Source organism: Suricata suricatta, chromosome 12 (assembly GCF_006229205.1).
Source record: "Suricata suricatta isolate VVHF042 chromosome 12, meerkat_22Aug2017_6uvM2_HiC, whole genome shotgun sequence".
In the NCBI taxonomy this organism is placed as follows: domain Eukaryota; kingdom Metazoa; phylum Chordata; class Mammalia; order Carnivora; family Herpestidae; genus Suricata; species Suricata suricatta.
In genome coordinates this window covers 3,796,671-3,813,444 of record NC_043711.1, presented here as the reverse complement: position 1 = coordinate 3,813,444, position 16,774 = coordinate 3,796,671, and the positions used below count along the sequence as shown (strand labels likewise).

General features: G+C 55.6%; 1 protein-coding gene across 1 annotated transcript in view; it reads right to left on the bottom strand.

The window, feature by feature from the left end:
• Positions 1–16,774, bottom strand: part of CATSPERD (cation channel sperm associated auxiliary subunit delta) — a 39,945-nt gene that overhangs the window by 471 nt on the left and 22,700 nt on the right. Inside the window, exons 13-21 of the mRNA XM_029918433.1 lie at positions 16,179–16,292; positions 15,414–15,503; positions 14,621–14,679; positions 11,669–11,747; positions 9,902–9,954; positions 6,899–6,973; positions 6,002–6,130; positions 4,215–4,398; positions 349–506 (exon numbers count right to left, since the gene is read on the bottom strand). Coding sequence (XP_029774293.1) covers positions 349–506; positions 4,215–4,398; positions 6,002–6,130; positions 6,899–6,973; positions 9,902–9,954; positions 11,669–11,747; positions 14,621–14,679; positions 15,414–15,503; positions 16,179–16,292 — 941 coding nt within the window. The remainder of the gene's footprint in view (positions 1–348; positions 507–4,214; positions 4,399–6,001; positions 6,131–6,898; positions 6,974–9,901; positions 9,955–11,668; positions 11,748–14,620; positions 14,680–15,413; positions 15,504–16,178; positions 16,293–16,774) is intronic.

Here is a 16,774-nt window from a genome sequence, read left to right as displayed (position 1 = left end):
GGGGGGCGCCCACACCTGCCGTGTAAATTCTCCCCCCACAGCTGATCCCAGGCTACCAGCGCAAAGGCGGTTCTGGGCGATTCTGGTCCCAGGGGCAGGGACGTGGCCGCTGGTCGTGGCTGCTGCCCCCGAGCCCGGCATGGGCTCTGAATAAGGACTTCTTTAACAAGTGAACAAATGTCTCTCAACGTAAAATACCGACCTTCCCAGGGACAGCCTGGGCTGCAGGGAAAATTGGTGTTTATCCAGGACCCGCCAAGGGGAGGGAGCAAGGAGGCCCCTCACAGGGGAGGGCCGGCCATCCCCCCAGAGGCCTCTGGCGCGGGTGACTCGCCCCTGCTCGCTTACCTGTAGTACGGATCCACGATAGAAAGGAAGAAGGTGTAGATCCCGTTCCTTTGCTCAAAAATAACCTTGTTTGCTGTTGGGCCTCCCAGGATCTGATACGGGACATCTGGCCATCTCAGAGGGGCGTCGTTGTTGGTGTCATGGCAGCTGATGTAGTTCTGGGAAGAAGGACAGGGGCGGGGAGGGCTGGGCGAGCGCCCACAGGGATGCCGCCCTGCGTGCCTGGCCCTGCCTGCAACACGGCTCCCAGGGGGAGTCCAAGGCCAAATGCCTGGTGGGCAGGGGCTTCGTGGCCTTCATGGGGGGGGGGGATGCTGTGGTTGGCTGCTCAGCCTTTATCCTGCCCTCCAGCTTCTGGGCCTTTCCAAGCCACAGGGGCGGCAGGCTTCCCAGAATCCCGTACCGTCCTGAGTCTGGGTCTGGACGTGACTCAGAGGCGGCTGCCACTTACATGCACAATTGGTGTTGGGGGCTGAGGTGTCCCCCCCCAGGCATATGCTGGAGTCCTAACCGCACCCCCCCACCGGCAGCTCAGAATGTGACGTTATTCAGAGATGGCACATTTTTCAGGTGAACCCAGTTAAAATGAGGTCCTCAGGGCGGGCCCTGACCCAGTATGGCAGCTGTCCTTGTAAAAAGGGGACATCTGGACACAGGCGTGCATGAGAACGTCAGTGTGAAGTGTGAAGACAGAGGCAGAAATCGGGGTGTTTGTCTGCAGGCCAAGGAGGGCCAGCAAACCAGAGCAGAGCCTGGAACAGCCTTGCTCTCGGAGGAACAGCCTGGCCGGCATTGTGCCCCGGAGCCAGGAAAGCACAGACCTCCGGTTCGTGGCGTTTTTGCTACGGCAGCCACGGGCCAGCTGAGACTCCTGGGAAATCTGAAGGTAGAGAGGAGGCCTGGCCCCCGAGCAGGGTCGTGGCGTCGGGATGTGGTCGCACAGTGGCAGGAGCTTTTCCGGCCTGTCTTCAGATCCCAGGATTTCATATAAAGGGGCAACTTCCCTGAACTCAGCAGTCCAGGGGGCTGCCTGCCTGGGCTGCGCACCGCGCGTTTTTGCACTGTTTGCTGGTGGACCCAGAAGGGAGGGGGCTGGGCTCATAGACAAAAGAAGAGAAAGAAAGTTTTAACGCAAGAAAGTCAAAATAATGGTGAGCCCGGCATTATAAAAAGAGAAGCTCTCCTTGCCCCCTCCTCCCCTTCATGGACACAGCCCTTCCCATCAGGAGGTGGGGTCTGGGTGCACCCTGCAGTCGGCCTCGGAGCAGTAGAACAGGTGGGGGGGCCTGGGCCTGGGCCTTCACGTGTCTGGGAGCTTCCACACTCAGAGCCCCGAGGTCCTGCTGTAAGGGAGCCCAGGCTGCACAGCCCAGCGGTGGCCAACGGGAGCCCCACACGGGAGCGGGGCCTTCTTGGACCCCCTCCCCAGCTGAACGGGCCCGAGCAGGGGCTGACACCACAGGCCTGAGTGCGGGACCGGAGGAAAACCCCGCTGGACGTGGGGAGGTTTCTCCTGCAGCAGTCCGTGCTGGCCGGCGGCCCCCGCACTGCGCTCTCGGCATTTCTGGGGGGTTGGAAGTTCTCAGAATAAAAAAAAACACAGGGGCGCCTGGGTGGCTCAGTCGGTTAAGCATCCGACTTCGGCTCAGGTCACGATCTCATGATCTGTGAGTTCTGAGCCCCGCGTCGGGCAGTGTGCTGACAGCTCAGAGCCCGGAGCCTGCTTTGGATTCTGTGTGTGTGTCTCCCTCTCTTTCTGTGACCCTCCCCTGCTCACGCTGTCTCTCTCTCTCTCTCAAAAATAAACAGAAAAAAAATTTTTAATCAAAAATAAACATTTAAAAATTAAAAAAAAAGACTCCTCTCAAGCTAAACAATAAAATAAACACACACACACACACACACACACACACACACACACACACAAATGTGGAAGCAGTGTCCACGAGGCGGATGGCCGCCTGGACGTATGTTGCTGACCACCCCCCCCAGGTCAAGGGATGGCGGGAGGACAGACACCTGATTTCACCTGTGCCCTGGCGTCAAGCCGCCTCTCGGATCTCAGCTCCTGGGTGTAACACAGGCCCTCTGGCTGCCAGCAGCTCCCCGCGAGGTGACGTCCCACAAGGCGCGCTGGCCCTGACCTGTCCCCTCCTCTCCTCTGCGGCACCTCCCGCGTCCCACGTGCAAACAGAGCTCTGCCCTTTCTCCTGCAGTCCGCTCCGTCCCCCCATGTCAACAGCCCTGGCACTGCCCACCTAGTCAAGCTGGAGACCGGGACAAAGCTTGACCCTCCCCCCTCCCGCCCTGTTAGGTGCTGAATGAGCCCCATCGGGGAAGGTGAGAAATCTCCGGAGTTCTGGAGGGTGGGGAAGGCTGTGTGTGAGTGTGCTCCGTGCCACCGAGCTGCACACTGAAAAGGGTTAAGATGGCACATTTTATCTCATGCATATTCTACCACAGTTGAAGAAAAAATGTTCTTCAAAATCCTTCAGGGGCATGGGTGGGGCCGGGGGGGGGGGCACCTGGCTGGCTTAGTTGGAAAAGCACGCCTGCAACCCTTGATCTCAGGGTGGTGTTTCAGCCTCACAGTGGGGATCGAGACTACTTTAAAAAAAATCCTTCAGGAGTAAGAAGAAATTAAAATGCTGGACCATATAAAGACCACATGAAAAAACAAAAGGACCAGGGCAATCTGCTAAATGCATTCGTGCGCGCCACTTTGAAGGACGCCCTCATCAGAAGAATGCAACGCCGCATATGGGCACGGTCGGAAAATAATAAACACATATGACAGGTGTGTGGCTTTCTCCTTTAAAGAAAAACGGTTGGCGAGGTGGTGTTTGCCCGGCACCGCGAACCCACGGAATGCTGGCGTTGTGCATTTTAAAACGGTTCGTATCGTTAGGTGAGTTTCACCTCGGATTGAAAAAAAACAACCCACAAACAAGTAGAATCACTGTTCCCAACGAAATAAATGATCAGACTCACAGAGGAGTGTGGGAACACTCTGAAGACGCCCGGCTAAGGAATGAAGCTTACAAACAGGGAACCCAGGGTCCACCCCGGAACGAGCTTCGGGTGTGGGGAGCGAGCGCCACCTGCCGGCGGCGTTGCTGCGCTGCGGTCGCGCCCTCGCAGCTGGAGGCAGAGCGGCTAACGTGAAACTAGAAGGCTCAGGAGAGGGCCGTGGGGTCGCTTCCTTGCACTGACATCAGGCCCTGTTTCTCCCTTGTGCGAGAACCCATGTGTATGACAGAAACGCTCCCGCGGCGGGAACGACCGTGAATGTAATCAGTCCCCGTGCTGATAGGCATTTGGATGGTTCTGGAAGCTTGCATACTGTGAGCACGCCTTGGTGCCTTTGGCCAGCTCCCTTGAGAGCCTCCCGGAAGACTTGCTCACCTCACATTTCCCAGATGTCCCGGCGTGCATCCCAACCCCCAGCCGCCTTGCCGTGGACTGAAGGTCTGTGTCCCCCCTTCAAGTCCCTGGCTGAAACCTGCTCCCCCTGGTGGTGGTTTGGGGAGGTGGGGCCTCTGGGAGGGGATCCAGTCAGAGGGTGCAGCCCCCATAAATGGAGAGAGACACCAGAGGACTCTGGGAGCCCACGGGGAAAGGACAGTGGTCAGTGAACCAGGAAGAGGCCCACCCCAGACACGAACCCGCAGGCGCCTTGAACTTGGACTCTCAGCCTCCAGACCCATGAGCAACAAATGCCTGTTGTTACAAGCCGTCCAATAAATGTTCCGTGATAGCCGCCCCCGGTGGACTGACCCCCCCCCCCCGTATGACCAGTCATCACCACCTGCAGGTGACCAACAGCGCGCTGTAGGGACCCCTTTCGGAAGAAGACTAAACGCTACCTCTCGGTTCCAGGGGAAGGGCCTTTTGTGGCCTGCGCTGCCCATGACGGTGGTCCAGTTCTGCGGCTGGGCCTTGCAGCGTGCCGTGCGGGCAGTCAGCGTGTACGTGTACGTGAACAGCCCGTTCACCTCCAGCAGCACGAACTCCGCCTTTGACACCTCCTGGAACTTTCCTTCCCGCCACCTAGGACACACGCACAGGGCTTGGCTGCGGGGTGTCATGACACCATTCTGGGGACAGTGGGGGCGGCAAGCGAGGTGCCCTGGCCGCATCAGGCTGCCACTTGGCAGGGGGCCAGCGTGTGGACACCAGCAGCAGGCGGGACCGGGCAGGGCCAGGAGGTGGGGGGCGCAGGGGCCGTGTCCCCCGAGGTGGCCGCCAGAGACCTCTGAGAAGCAGAGAAACTGACGGGATGTTCTCTGGCCAGAAACTACCAGTTGTACAGAAGTGGATGAGGGGGCACCTGGGGGGCTCAGTCACCTAAGTGTCCGATGTCGGCCTAGGTCATGATCTTGCAATTCATGGGTTCGAGCCCTGCGTCAGGCTCTGTGCTGTCACTACGGAGCCCACTCGGGTCCCGTCTCTCTCTCTGCCTCTCCCCTGCTCACGTGCTCTCTCTCTTCTCTCTCTCAATATTAACGTTAAAATTTTTTAAAAAATAGATGAATAATTAACAAGCAAGTAAACCAACAAAGGAAAGCCTTCACACCTGTCCTGTGACATTTTCCAAAGGAAGCCTGCCAACATTCTAAAGGTGTATTAGGGCCATTAATTGGGGTAGTTCTAAATCATTATTTCTTGGAACACATCCTGTGATGGCCTGCCAGGTGTGGGTTCACACCCCCTCCTCTGACTGGACACCCCCCTTGATCTTTATACCCCATGTGGCCTGTGCCCCCCCCCACCTGGCAGCTCTGAGTTTGGGGCCCCAGGCTCGGTCCTGTGTGGCCGGCCCACAGCCTCACCTGGGCGTGGGATTAAGGCCCCGGACATTCTGATGAACCCGCCTGCCTACAGGTGTGAGCCTGGACCTGCTGTCCTTAACTCAACTAGTGTTTAGTCAGTCTGCAGGGCGCGGAGCGGACCTCCGGCCTCCGCGTGCTTATTTAAATCACTTGCTGTACGCAAAATGGAAAAGACACTTCCTAAGGCGCCCGGCCGCCCGCGGAGAGCCCAGCAGCCACGCGTGGCTCCAGCTGCCCAGCAGGCGGCATGTAAGTAGGGAACACTTCCCACATCGCAGAAGGTTCCACCGAAGCAGCTTCCTTCACCCCGAGGCGGCGGCTCTGGCCCCACTGGCTCATCCACTACCCACGACGGTGTGGCCGGCGGGCATGGTGGGGTGTGCAGGGGGGGTGATGAAGCAAGAGGGCAAATGAGTGCTGTGCACTCACCCGTGTCCCCCCAGCTCTCCCGGTGACTGTGTTTGGAGGCGGGGCCTCCACCGAGGAAATTAAGGTTGAATGAGGGCCTAGGGTGGGCCCTGATCCCACGGGGAGGGGAGGAGACGCAGTGTCCTCCCTCCCTCCGCCGCGGGAGGGCGCAGGGAGGAGGCGGCCGTCTGCGAGCCAACCAGGGAGCCTCTCCGGGAGTAGCCAGCCCTGTCCACGCTCTGACCTTGGCCTTCCGGCCTCCAGAACTGGGAGAGAATCACTGTCTGTTGTTTGAGCCCCCAGTCGGCGGTACGTCGTGAGGGCCGCGGGGGCTGAGACCTTGCAGGGGGAGGACAGAAGTCGGTCGGGGGAAGGTGCGGAGAGAGGGGCGGCGCGAGGCTGCGGGCACTTACAGTTCCACCACCGGCCTCCAGGGGGTGTTGTAGTAGACGAGGTGCGGGCAGCCCAGCTTCTCGTACCGGTAGTGAACCACCAGGTCCTCGCGGGACTTCTGTCCCTGGAAATTGGGGTCATAGGCTTCCCTAGGCAGAGAGCGGAGGGCCTCTGGCTGGAGTTTGCTTCCGGGCGCCGCCAGCCTCCCCCGTCAACCTGTGGGCGTGCCAGCGCTGTGCAGCCGTGTCAACCAAGTCCTTAAAACCTCTCTGTCTCTCCTCTCTGTCTTTCCTGTCTCTGGCTCGCTATCTCTCCCAGTGCATCCTGTCACTCTTCTCTTTCCCTGGAGGCCCCGCGTCCCGCCCCCGTCCATGCCCCCTTGAGCTCTGACTGTAGGCTCTTTGGCTAGGTTGAGCCTTGGCCGCGGGTGTGGACAGGAAGGTGACGGACTCCTGGCTTGTATCCGAGGGGCCGTGGTGTATAAAACACACTCGTGTCTTCCCATGCTGGGGGTCGAGAGCTCTCTGTTCCCTGGGTCCCAAGAAGGGCCAAGTCCCACCTGTCCCACCTCGTGTCCGCTCCGTGGCCCCCGGGGACCAGCTGCACAGCACAAAAGGTTGCCCTGGCCCTCACACCCTCCTGCCTTGGCAGACAGTGTTGGGCTAACTGCCAGCTCAGAGGGACAGGGGCCCGGGCCCCAGGAGCTGGTGGCAGGCTGGCAAGATGGCGGAAAGGTGGCCTGGGAGGGGGGCAGACCTGAGCCAGGGGCCCTGTCACATCGCACTGGCCCCCCTGCAGGCTCGGCACCTCCCCTCCCTGTCCTCTCCCTGCCCCGGATTCCCTCGTCGGGACATCAGTTTAAAACCGATATCTGAGTTGTCTTTGGGGCTGGGCGCGAAGGGGAACGTCAGGCTCACTTCTCGATGACATAGGTGTAGTTGTCCTGAAGGCCCACGGCGTCCAGGATGCCCTTGTAACAGGCCGAGATTTCGCTGCAAGCGAGACAAAGCGGTGAGAAGCTTCCGGACCCCACGCAGCACCCAAGTACTGTGAATTCTTCCCCTGGACACGTACACCCGCGCTGGTTTGATTCTGAGAACTTTCTTACTTCCGTCCTCCCCGCCGGGCCCAGAATCTCCAAGGAGCCTGAACTCGGGGAGAGAATGGTATCAGACACCAAGACCTGGGCGCCGGGCGTCCTGGCTCTTGAGACCGTCATTTCCTGGGTTTTCTCTGTAGTGTGACCCCCGTGCCTGCCTCTTTATGCAGTCTGGTTTATTTGTGCCTGGTTTTTGGATTTTAAGAACTAGAATCATGCTCAGTGTGCTGTTTTGTGTCTTCTGTTCCACATCCCTGGCACGCGGCCCCCATAACCCATTGCATCTAGCCACTGCACCTGTTTATTTCGTGTCAATGGATTCAAGCTGGCTTGCTTTCAGCTTGGAGCTATTAGGAAAAATGCAGCTGAGAACATTCTGCAACCCTTGCCAGTGTAAACGTGCGTGATTGGAATTATTGGGTCAAAAGATGTGCTCTCTAAAGCAGCTGGAAAATGTACGTACCCGCTGGCAGTCTCTGCCAGTACCTGCTACCGGCCAGGCTCTGGAAATGTCTGGAAGTGCTGGTGGATGGCAGCGATGGTCTCTCATAAAGTTTTCATTTTCTTTTCCCCCAGGAAGTGAGGCTGACTACGTTTTCAGCACCTTTAAATATGCTTACTAGCCATTTGGGTTTCTTTCTTGTTTCTTGTTTCTTTTTTTTTTAATGTTTTATTTATTTTTGGTACAGAGAGAGACAGAGCATGAGAGGGGGAGGAGCAGAGAGAAGGAGACACAGAACCGGAAGCAGGCTCCAGGCTCTGAGCTAGCTGTCAGCACAGAGCCTGACGTGGGGCTCGAACCCACGAACGTGAGATCTGACCTGAGCCGAAGTCGGAGGCTTAACCGACTGAGCCACTCAGGTGCCCCTAGTTTGTTTTTTAAATTATTCATTGGTAGGAATTCTTTATAAAGTCTCCGTAGCATGCGTGACGCTTGATCTCGGGGTTATGAGTTCGAGACCCATGGTGGGTGTAGAGATTACTTAAAAAAATAAAATAGGGGCGCCCGGGTGGCTCGGTCGGTTGCGTGTCGGAGTTTGGCTCAGGTCATGATCTCGCTGTCTGTGAGTTCAAGCCCCACATCGGGCTCTGTGCTGACAGAGAGGCTCTGGATTCTGCTTTGGATTCTGTGTCTCCCTCCCTTTCCGCTCCTCCCCTACTCATACTCTGTGTCTGTCTCTCAAAAATGAATAAATGTTGGGGCGCCCGGGTGGCTCAGTTGGTTAAGCATCCAACTTCAGCTCGGGTCACAATCTCGTGGTTCATGGGTTCAAGCCCCGTGTCGGGCCCTGTGCTGACCGCTCAGAGCCTGGAGCTGCTTCGGATTCTGTGTCTCCCTCTCTCTCTACCCCTCCCCCACTCTCACTCTACCTCTCTCTCAATAATGATAAATGTTAAAAAACTAAAATAAAGATCAGAAAATTTAAAAAAGACCTTGAATAAATTAAAAATTTTTAAATGAATCAAATACTTTTAGGTTTTTTTAAATAAAGTATCTTTTAATATTTATTTATTTAGAGAGAGAGCACGAGTGGGAGAGGGGAAGAGAGAGAAAGAGCAGAGTGAGAATCTCAAGCAGGCTGTGCACCGCCCAACGTGGGGCTCGAACGCACCACCTGTGAGATCATGACTTGAGCTGAAATCAGGAGTCAGACGCTTAACCCACTGAGCCACTTAGGTGCCCCTGCCCCCCAAAGATAAAATCTTAAAAAAATAAAGTGTCGCTACAAGTCCTTTGCTGGTTACGCATGTGACAAATATCTTCCCCACTCTCTTTATGCCGAAAGCTATTTGTATATTGTTTAAAAAAATGTCCCCTGCACATTATGTCCTTGTATATAAATATATAATTGGTTGATTCACCCGAATGTTTCCATGTGGGGGAAGTGTGGTGACATCATCCCCCGTGTGTATTACCACCTTGAGCACGGCAGGACTGGCCTGGCCCCGCCCAGCTCTGAGCCACGCGGGACATCTTCCGGGATGTGTGGGCCAGCGGCTCATTGACGGCGGTGCTGGAAATCCACCGGGAGCGCCCGCGCCGCGAGCGTGAGGACTCGGGGCGCCCCCTGCCGCCCAGAGCTGGCTGTTACCCATTCACCAGCACGCCGCCGCCTGCAGGGGGCAAGTCGGGCCATCTGGAGGATCTTCTAATTTCTTTCTTTTTTTCCTCCTTGGATTGTCGTGGCTGCATTCCCTGGGGGCAACTATGGATACTGGAGGCAAAGTTCCCCCCAAATTTTGGCAGCCAATTAAAACCAAAAACCGTAAGCGATTTTAATCAAGGTGAGGAATTCAGGGACTCATAAAGAGAACAATAAAAAAAGAAAGGAAAAAAAGGACAAACACATGATTCGGAAAGAGGGCAAAGTGTAAATATCAAGGGGAGACCACTGTGCCAGAAATTCAAACTCAACCTGTCAGAATTCATTATTTAACTATTTCTTTTTTTTTAATTTTTTAAACATTCATTAAAAAAATTTTTAATGTTTAATTTTGAGAGAGAGTGACTGAGCAGGAGTGGGGGAGGAGCAGAGAGAGAGGGAGACACAGAATCTGAAGCAGCTCCAGGCTCTGAGCTGTCAGCACAGAGCCCCACGCGGGGCTCAAACCCACGAACTGTGAGATCATGACCTGAGCCGAAGCCAGAGGCTTCACTGACTGAGCCCCCCAGGCGTCCTCTTTTTTAACTATTTCCTATGGAAATGTTAAATAAACTCAAAAGTACACAGGAAAATGCCACCTGCCTTCAACGGTTGTGAAACACCGGTGACCGAGCTTGTCCCGCCCCCAGTCCCCGCCCCGATATCGACACACTTACTTCTGAATGACGATCTTCTTCTCCAGGTCACAACCCACCGAAATGAGCGCCGTCTGCGGAGGAGAGAGGCAGGGCTGCTGACGGGGACGCCTCGCGCGGGGACACTCACACCAGGAGAGACGGGAAGTGGGGCGCCCGGGTCCTGACACGGTGACCCGGGCTCCTGGGATTCCACGGAGCTCAAGCCCTAGGAGCCGGCCGGGGCGTGGGGTGCGCTCAGTCCCCCACCACCAGCTTACATCTGGGCTCCAAACAAAGACCAGTTTACAAATGCAGGACAATACTTGGCATATAGAAGGCAAAGGGGATGGATGGATGGATGGACGGATGGATGAATGAATGAATGAATGAATGAATGAATGAATGAAAGGGCTTCAAGAAACAAACAGAAAGGAGAAAGAGAAAGAGCTGTTTGGGCTTATCCTGACCGCTTTAGGGACCTGCTTCTCAAATTGGGGCGTGGCGGCAGCCTCACCGATCTGAAAGGGAATCTAAAACGCACCAGGCAGACTTCTGGTGTTTGAAAAAGAGCTTCATGTATAAAATTGTGGTAAAGGGGCGCCAGGTGGCTCCGTTGAGCGACTAACTCATTTTCAGCTCAGGTCATGATCTCACGGTTTGCGAGATCGAGCCCCACGTCAGGCTCCGTGCTGACGGCGCAGAGCCTGCTTGAGATTCTCTCTCTCCCTCTCTCTCTCTGCCCCTCCCCTGCTTGCTTTCTCTCTCTCAAAGTAAATAAACTTAAAAAAATCAATACACCTAAAAAAATTGTAAAATACACATAACATGAAATGTACCATCTTAACCTTTTAAAAGTATTTTTTATGTTCTTTTTATTTATTTTTGAGAGACAGAGAGACAGAGTGCAAGCAGGGGAGGGTCAGAGAGAGAGGGAGACACAGAATCTGAAGCACCTAGCTGTCAGCGCAGAGCCTGATGAGGGGCTCGAACCCATGAACCGTGAGATCATGACCTGAGCTGAAGTCGGCTGCTCAACTGACTGAGCCCCCCAGGCACCCCCATCTTAACCATTTTGAGTGCACAGCTCAGCACCATCATGCACACCCGCAGTGCTGTGCAGCCACCCCCACCGCGTGTCTCCAGAACCTTCCATCTCCCTGAACTGAGACTCTGTCCCCATGAAACCCTGACTCCACACCCATGCCCCGCCCCTGGCGCCGACCATCTACTCTGTCTCTGTGGACAGGACTCCTCTGGAACCTTCTGGAAGTGGAATCACAGTATTTGGACTTGTGTGACTGACTTCTTTCACTGAGCATAACGCCGTCCAGACTCACCCACGTTGTGGTGGGTGTGAGAAGGTCCTTCCTCTTGAGGGCTGGCAGATGGTCCAGTGCTGTGGACGGACCGCAATGTGTTTACCGAGTCCATTGGTGGACATCTGGATTGTTTCCACTGTTTGGCTGTTACTGGGAATATCCGTGTGCACGTGTCTGTGTGGATGTATGTTGTTTTCGATTCTCTTGGGAGCACTGAGTGCTGTCACCAGAGTTGGCCAGGGGTGTTCTGGGGATGACCAACAAGGGATGAGACGAGACACCTGCTCCTAGGCTGGTGAGTCTTGAGGGGCAGACCTAGGGGGTGCTGTTGTGGGGGGCGGGGACCCTGGCAACTGGGAGCAGACCACCTCCATTTTCAAATCCTGAGCACGGGCCCGGGAGCCCCTCAGGGAAAAGCCAGCAGAGACCCACCGCTCTCCTAACACTAACAGCAAAGAATATGGGACAGTGCAAATGTGGGACATACCAGTGGCTTGAGGTCCACACAGGAAACTTCCTTGTTGGCTATGTCCAGAGTGATGGTAGATACTGTGGGTCTCTTTATGCTGCAAGACAATGGGAGTGTCATTGCACACCAGTGTCACAGCCGGTGTCAGGGCTAAAAATAATCACTGACCCATCAATTTACTTATCCATCCATCCATCCATCCATTCTTCATCCATCTGTCATCCATCCGTCATCCATCCATCCATCATCCATCCACCATCCATTTGTTCTAGAATACTGAGAACCTCTGCTCACACATGGTGGCCCCACCCTCTCTTGAATTTCTACCTCTTTTTGAGTCAGTTTTGTTCATTTACATGTAATAACTTATTGAAAACATCTGACATCCAATTTTATTATCACCTGGCTAAGTATAATGTTTCTTATTCTGGTTTTCACTGAGGTGTAATCGAAATTCAATATCATACTGGGGCGCCTCGGTGGCTCAGTTGGTTAAGCATCTGACTTCAGCTCAGGTCATGATCTCGTGGTACCAGTTCGAGCCCCGAGTCAGGCTCTGCGCTGCCAGCTCAGAGCGTGGAGTCTGCTCCAAATTCTGTGTCTCCACCTCTCTCTCCCCCTCCCCTGCTCATCTCTGTCTTTCTCCCAAAAAATAAAAACATTAAAAAATGTTTTAAAAAGGAAATACAATATCATATTAGTTTCAGGTGCACAATATAGTTATTTGATGTTTGCATACACTGCAAAACGATCACGTCAGTAAGCCGAGTTACCGTCTGTCACCATACAAACTTAGTACAGTATCATGGACCGTACCCCCAGCCAGCCCGATCCATCCTGCGACTTATTTTATGACTGGTAGTCTGTACCTCTTGATGCCCTTCACCTTGGTGCCCTCTCTGGCAGCCATCAGCTTCTTCTCTGCATCCTTGAGTCTGGTTTTGTTTTGTTTGTTCATTTGTTTTGTTTTTTAGATCCCACATGTAAGTGAGATCACAAGACTTTTCTTTCCCTGATGGATGTATTTCACTTAGCATCACGCCCTCAAGGTCCATCCATGTTGTCTCATGTGGCAAGATTTCATTCCTTTTAAGGCGGAGTCATATTTCGTTGAATATGTATATATATTTATCATCCTCTTTACCCATTCCCCTAGAGATGGACACGTACATGGCTTCCATAATTTGCCTCTTGTAAATGATGCCACAACACAGGGGTGCAGGCATGTTTTCAAATTCGCGTTTTTGTTTTCTTCAAATACTCAGAAGTGGAACTGGTGGGTTGTGCAGTAGGTCTACGTTTTCTTTTTGGAGGAGCCTCCATACCGTTCTCTGGAGTGGCTGCACCAGTTTGCATCCCCGCCACCAGTGCGAGAAGGTTCCCCTTTCTCCGCATCCCCGCCAGCCCTTGGCGTTTCTTGGGCTGCCGACCATGGGGACGGGTGTGAGGTGGCGTCTCCCTGCTGCTGAGCGACGCGGGGCATCTCTGCACGGGTCTGTTGGGCGTCTGGAAGGCTCCTCCGGCCACCTGCCCATGCAGAGCTTCTGCCTGTGTTGCATCGGGTTGTCATCGCTGCTGAGTTCTGGGTGTTCCTTACAGGTGTTGGATTTCAGCATCTTCTCCCCGTCACTGGGCTGCTTTTCCATTTTGGGGATGGCTTCCTTCGCTGTGCAGGGGTTCTGAGTTCGATGAAGCCCCTCCCCCTCATTCTTTCAGGAGTGTGCACACGTGTCATTTTCTCTCATTTCTCCCCTCCTTCGCCAGGATTGCGGGGTCTCCCCTCCTGTACTGGTCTTCTGAAGAACCAGCTTTATGTGTCGTTTTGACTTAATCCTGTCTTTTTGCCCTCGGGTTAGTACATTGCAGATTGGATCACCTTTAATTCCTTTCTTTTTGCGGTTCCGGTTTTTTAAGTTAAATATTTACATCATGCATCTTTAGTCTGTTCTTCCTTCTAAAATAAAAATGCTCAGGGTACAAATTTTCCTCTGAGTATATTTCAGCTGTGTTCCATGGGTTCTGAGATTCAAAGGTTACTTATAAAAGTGTCTCTTAATTTCCAAGAAAAGGGACTTTTTGTCATTGGTTTTGTTTTTCTGGCCATTCAGTTCTAGTTTTGTTGGATCATGGTCTGAGCACATGGACTGAAAATATCTACTGGGAGATCTGATTGATTTTTTTAATTGCCAAGTACATAAAAAATTGATTTGAATTTTTTTTCTAATGTTTATTTATTTCTGAGAGAGAGAGGGAGACACAGAATCTGAAGCAGGCTCTGGACTCCGAGATTCAGCACAGAGCCCAACGCAGGGCTCAAACCCACAAACCGTGAGATCGAGACCTGAGCCGAAGCCAGATGCTTAACCGACTGAGCCCCCAGGCGCCCCCAAGAATACTTTAGTTCTAATGTCCTAGCAAATTTCAGTTATACGGTATGGTGACACAGAATTCCATATCTACAATTAAAGCATGTTGAAATATATATTCTAGGGACCCCCTGTGAGTGGCTCAGGCGGGACGTGTCCTTCTGTGTCCTGTCGCTGTGCACGGTGTCCTCCGGGTCCATCCACGTGGCAGCAGGTGACAGGCTGCCCCTCCTTCCTGAGGCCGGGTCACATCCGGCCGTCTGGACGGACCACGCCGTGTCCGTCCGCGCAGCCATCTGTGAACATGGGGCTTGCGTCCACGCTTTGGTGATTGTGGATCTTGCTGCCCTAAACACGGCTGTGCACCTATCTGTTTGAGTCCCTGCGCTCTGTCCTTGAGGGTGTAGACCCCGAAGCAGGGTTGCCGGATTGTGTGGTAATTCTGTTTAATTTTTTGAGGAACCTCCATTTAGAAAGCGTTGTCAATTATTCTGGCCTTACTGTCCTTGGAGGGAGGGGGCCTGGACCTCCGCCCTGCATCCCCAGATCATTCAGGGAACCCCATGCCCGGGGACTGCCCACCCCCGTCCAGGCCACCATGTACCTGGAGGTGAAGTTGGGGTCGGCCCTGCCCCCGTGGTGCTGCTGCTTCAGGGAAATGTTCTGTGGAGCCGAGAACAAATGTTCCGTGGAACCGGGAACAGTGGGCCAGTTGGGGGCGCTCGCGGTCGGGGCTGGGTGTTGGGGGGACGGAGGTGGGACCGGACGTTGGGGGAAGGAGCCTGGAAACGTCCAGCTGCCTCCTGATTCTAATTCTAGCACTGGTGAGAAGCTTCTAGAAGTTCATGGAAATGGCCAACCCCAGGCCCCTTCATTTCCTGGCTGCCTCTGTCTGGGGGACTCGGGGTGGGGGTGACTTTGTTTCCCCTCTTCTCTAGGAGGTGGCTGGGACGGCTCCAAAGACCCCGTGGTGGCTGACTGATGTGGGGAGTCCGCCCGCCCCCACCCTGGGCTGCCGGGGTCAAGTGCAAACCCCATGGTGTGAGCATGTGGCCTGGCTTAGCCCTGGGGAGCATCCCTCTGTCCTATTTCACCTCCATCCTCCTGCCTCAGTTTACCCAGCTCCCCGGATTTCCCTGGGGCTCTGTTAGGCTCTCTGGTGAGTCCTTGTGCTTGTCCCTAGGCCACCTGCCTGCAGGGAGCAGGGGAGGTGGGGGAGGAGCAGGGCTGCGTCCTCCCCAGATGCTTTAGCACCTTATCCAGCGGTGGGCAAGGAAGGAAAGGAGGAAGGAAGTTCAGGCCGAGGGGCGCCTCCAGGCCGCCGGACTGGGCTGGGCCCCATCAAGGCTGTGCCCTTGCCCGCCCTGACCAGGGGCTGGGGCAGGGGTGCGGCTCACCAGTCTGTGCCTGGTGTTCCCGTCGTAGGTGTAGCCTTCCTCATAGATGGTGACCTGCAGCCCTAGGGAGTAGGGGTTGCTCACCATTGCCTGGGGGAGGGGGACGAGACGCCCATGATTTACTGGGGCCGGGAGCCACAAAGGGGTGCCGCTGGGGTCTCACCCCCAGGAGACCCCCGTGCCCCTTCACACAAGCCCGAGCCTGCTCTGCAAAGGCAGCCGCACCCCCCCGCCCCCTGCCCCCCTCATCTACCCTCAGCTGGGGCCTCCGAGCCCCACGCTGCAGACGCCTTAGAGCTGCGAAACCCGGACCCGTCCCTGCCGGTGGGTCCCGCACCCCCCGCCACCGAGGACCCCGAGGTAAAAGCCTGGCCTCCCCTGGCTGGACGTGCCCCCCCCGCCCCCCCCCCCGGCCTTCTGGTAATCCGCCCCACCCCCACCCCGTTTCGCTCGCTTGCTTGTATCCGAGAGTCCGGCTTGGCCACCTGGGTTTCAGGTCTGGGGACAGCCAGGGTCCCGCCAGCACCTCCCGCGCTGTGAGGGGAGGCCTGAGCCCAGGCTGGGCCGAGCGGAGGAGGAACCTGGGGAAGCGGTGCGGAGGGGGCGGGGCCCAGACGCAGGATGAACGGGACACAGAGGCTGCGGGAAAGGAGGCCAGCCAGTGGAGGCTGTTTCTACAGAGTGAGGTCTCTCCCCAGGGTGAGGGGGGGGGGGGGTCGCAGGGCCTGTGGCGCTGGGGGCCCCCACGTCGGGAGGTGGCCTTACCAGCGGGAGGGGCGACGTGCCCGGCCGCGGGACCATGAGCGCCGTCAGCTCCAGGTTGCTGTTCATGTCGATGGTGTACATCCTGTTGTCAAATCCCCCCTGCAGAAGCTCCACCTGGGCAGAAACGCCAGCAAGTCACTCCATCGAATCAGATCCGCAGCAAGGGCCGGCAGGTGGAGGCCGGCCCGTCTCCCCTGGGGATGGAACCTTCCGGTCTTTCCCAGAAGAGGCCCGCAGTCCCCACGTTGCAGGCCCTCCTCTTTCCAGAAGTCCCCCCACCCCATGCCCGACTTCTGCCATAACTGTTTCTTGGTCAAGTGCACCCCCCCAGGTGACAGAACGTGGTCCTGCCCGCCGTCAGACATTGTCCTAAGTCCCTTTCAATCCACAGGCTCCCCCTCGTCCCTTCCTCTTCATTTCTCTTCACCTCTGAGGCCCCCAGGCTGCTGGAGCCCCGGCTCCCCACAGTCTGGGTTTTCCTGGCGCAGGCGGGCGTGGGCGGAGGGGTCTCTCGGATTTGGGTTGTTACGCTTTCGCTCATTACTTGAAACTGAGTGATTTATCTTCGCTGCCCGATTGTCCTGGCTCTCGTCTGG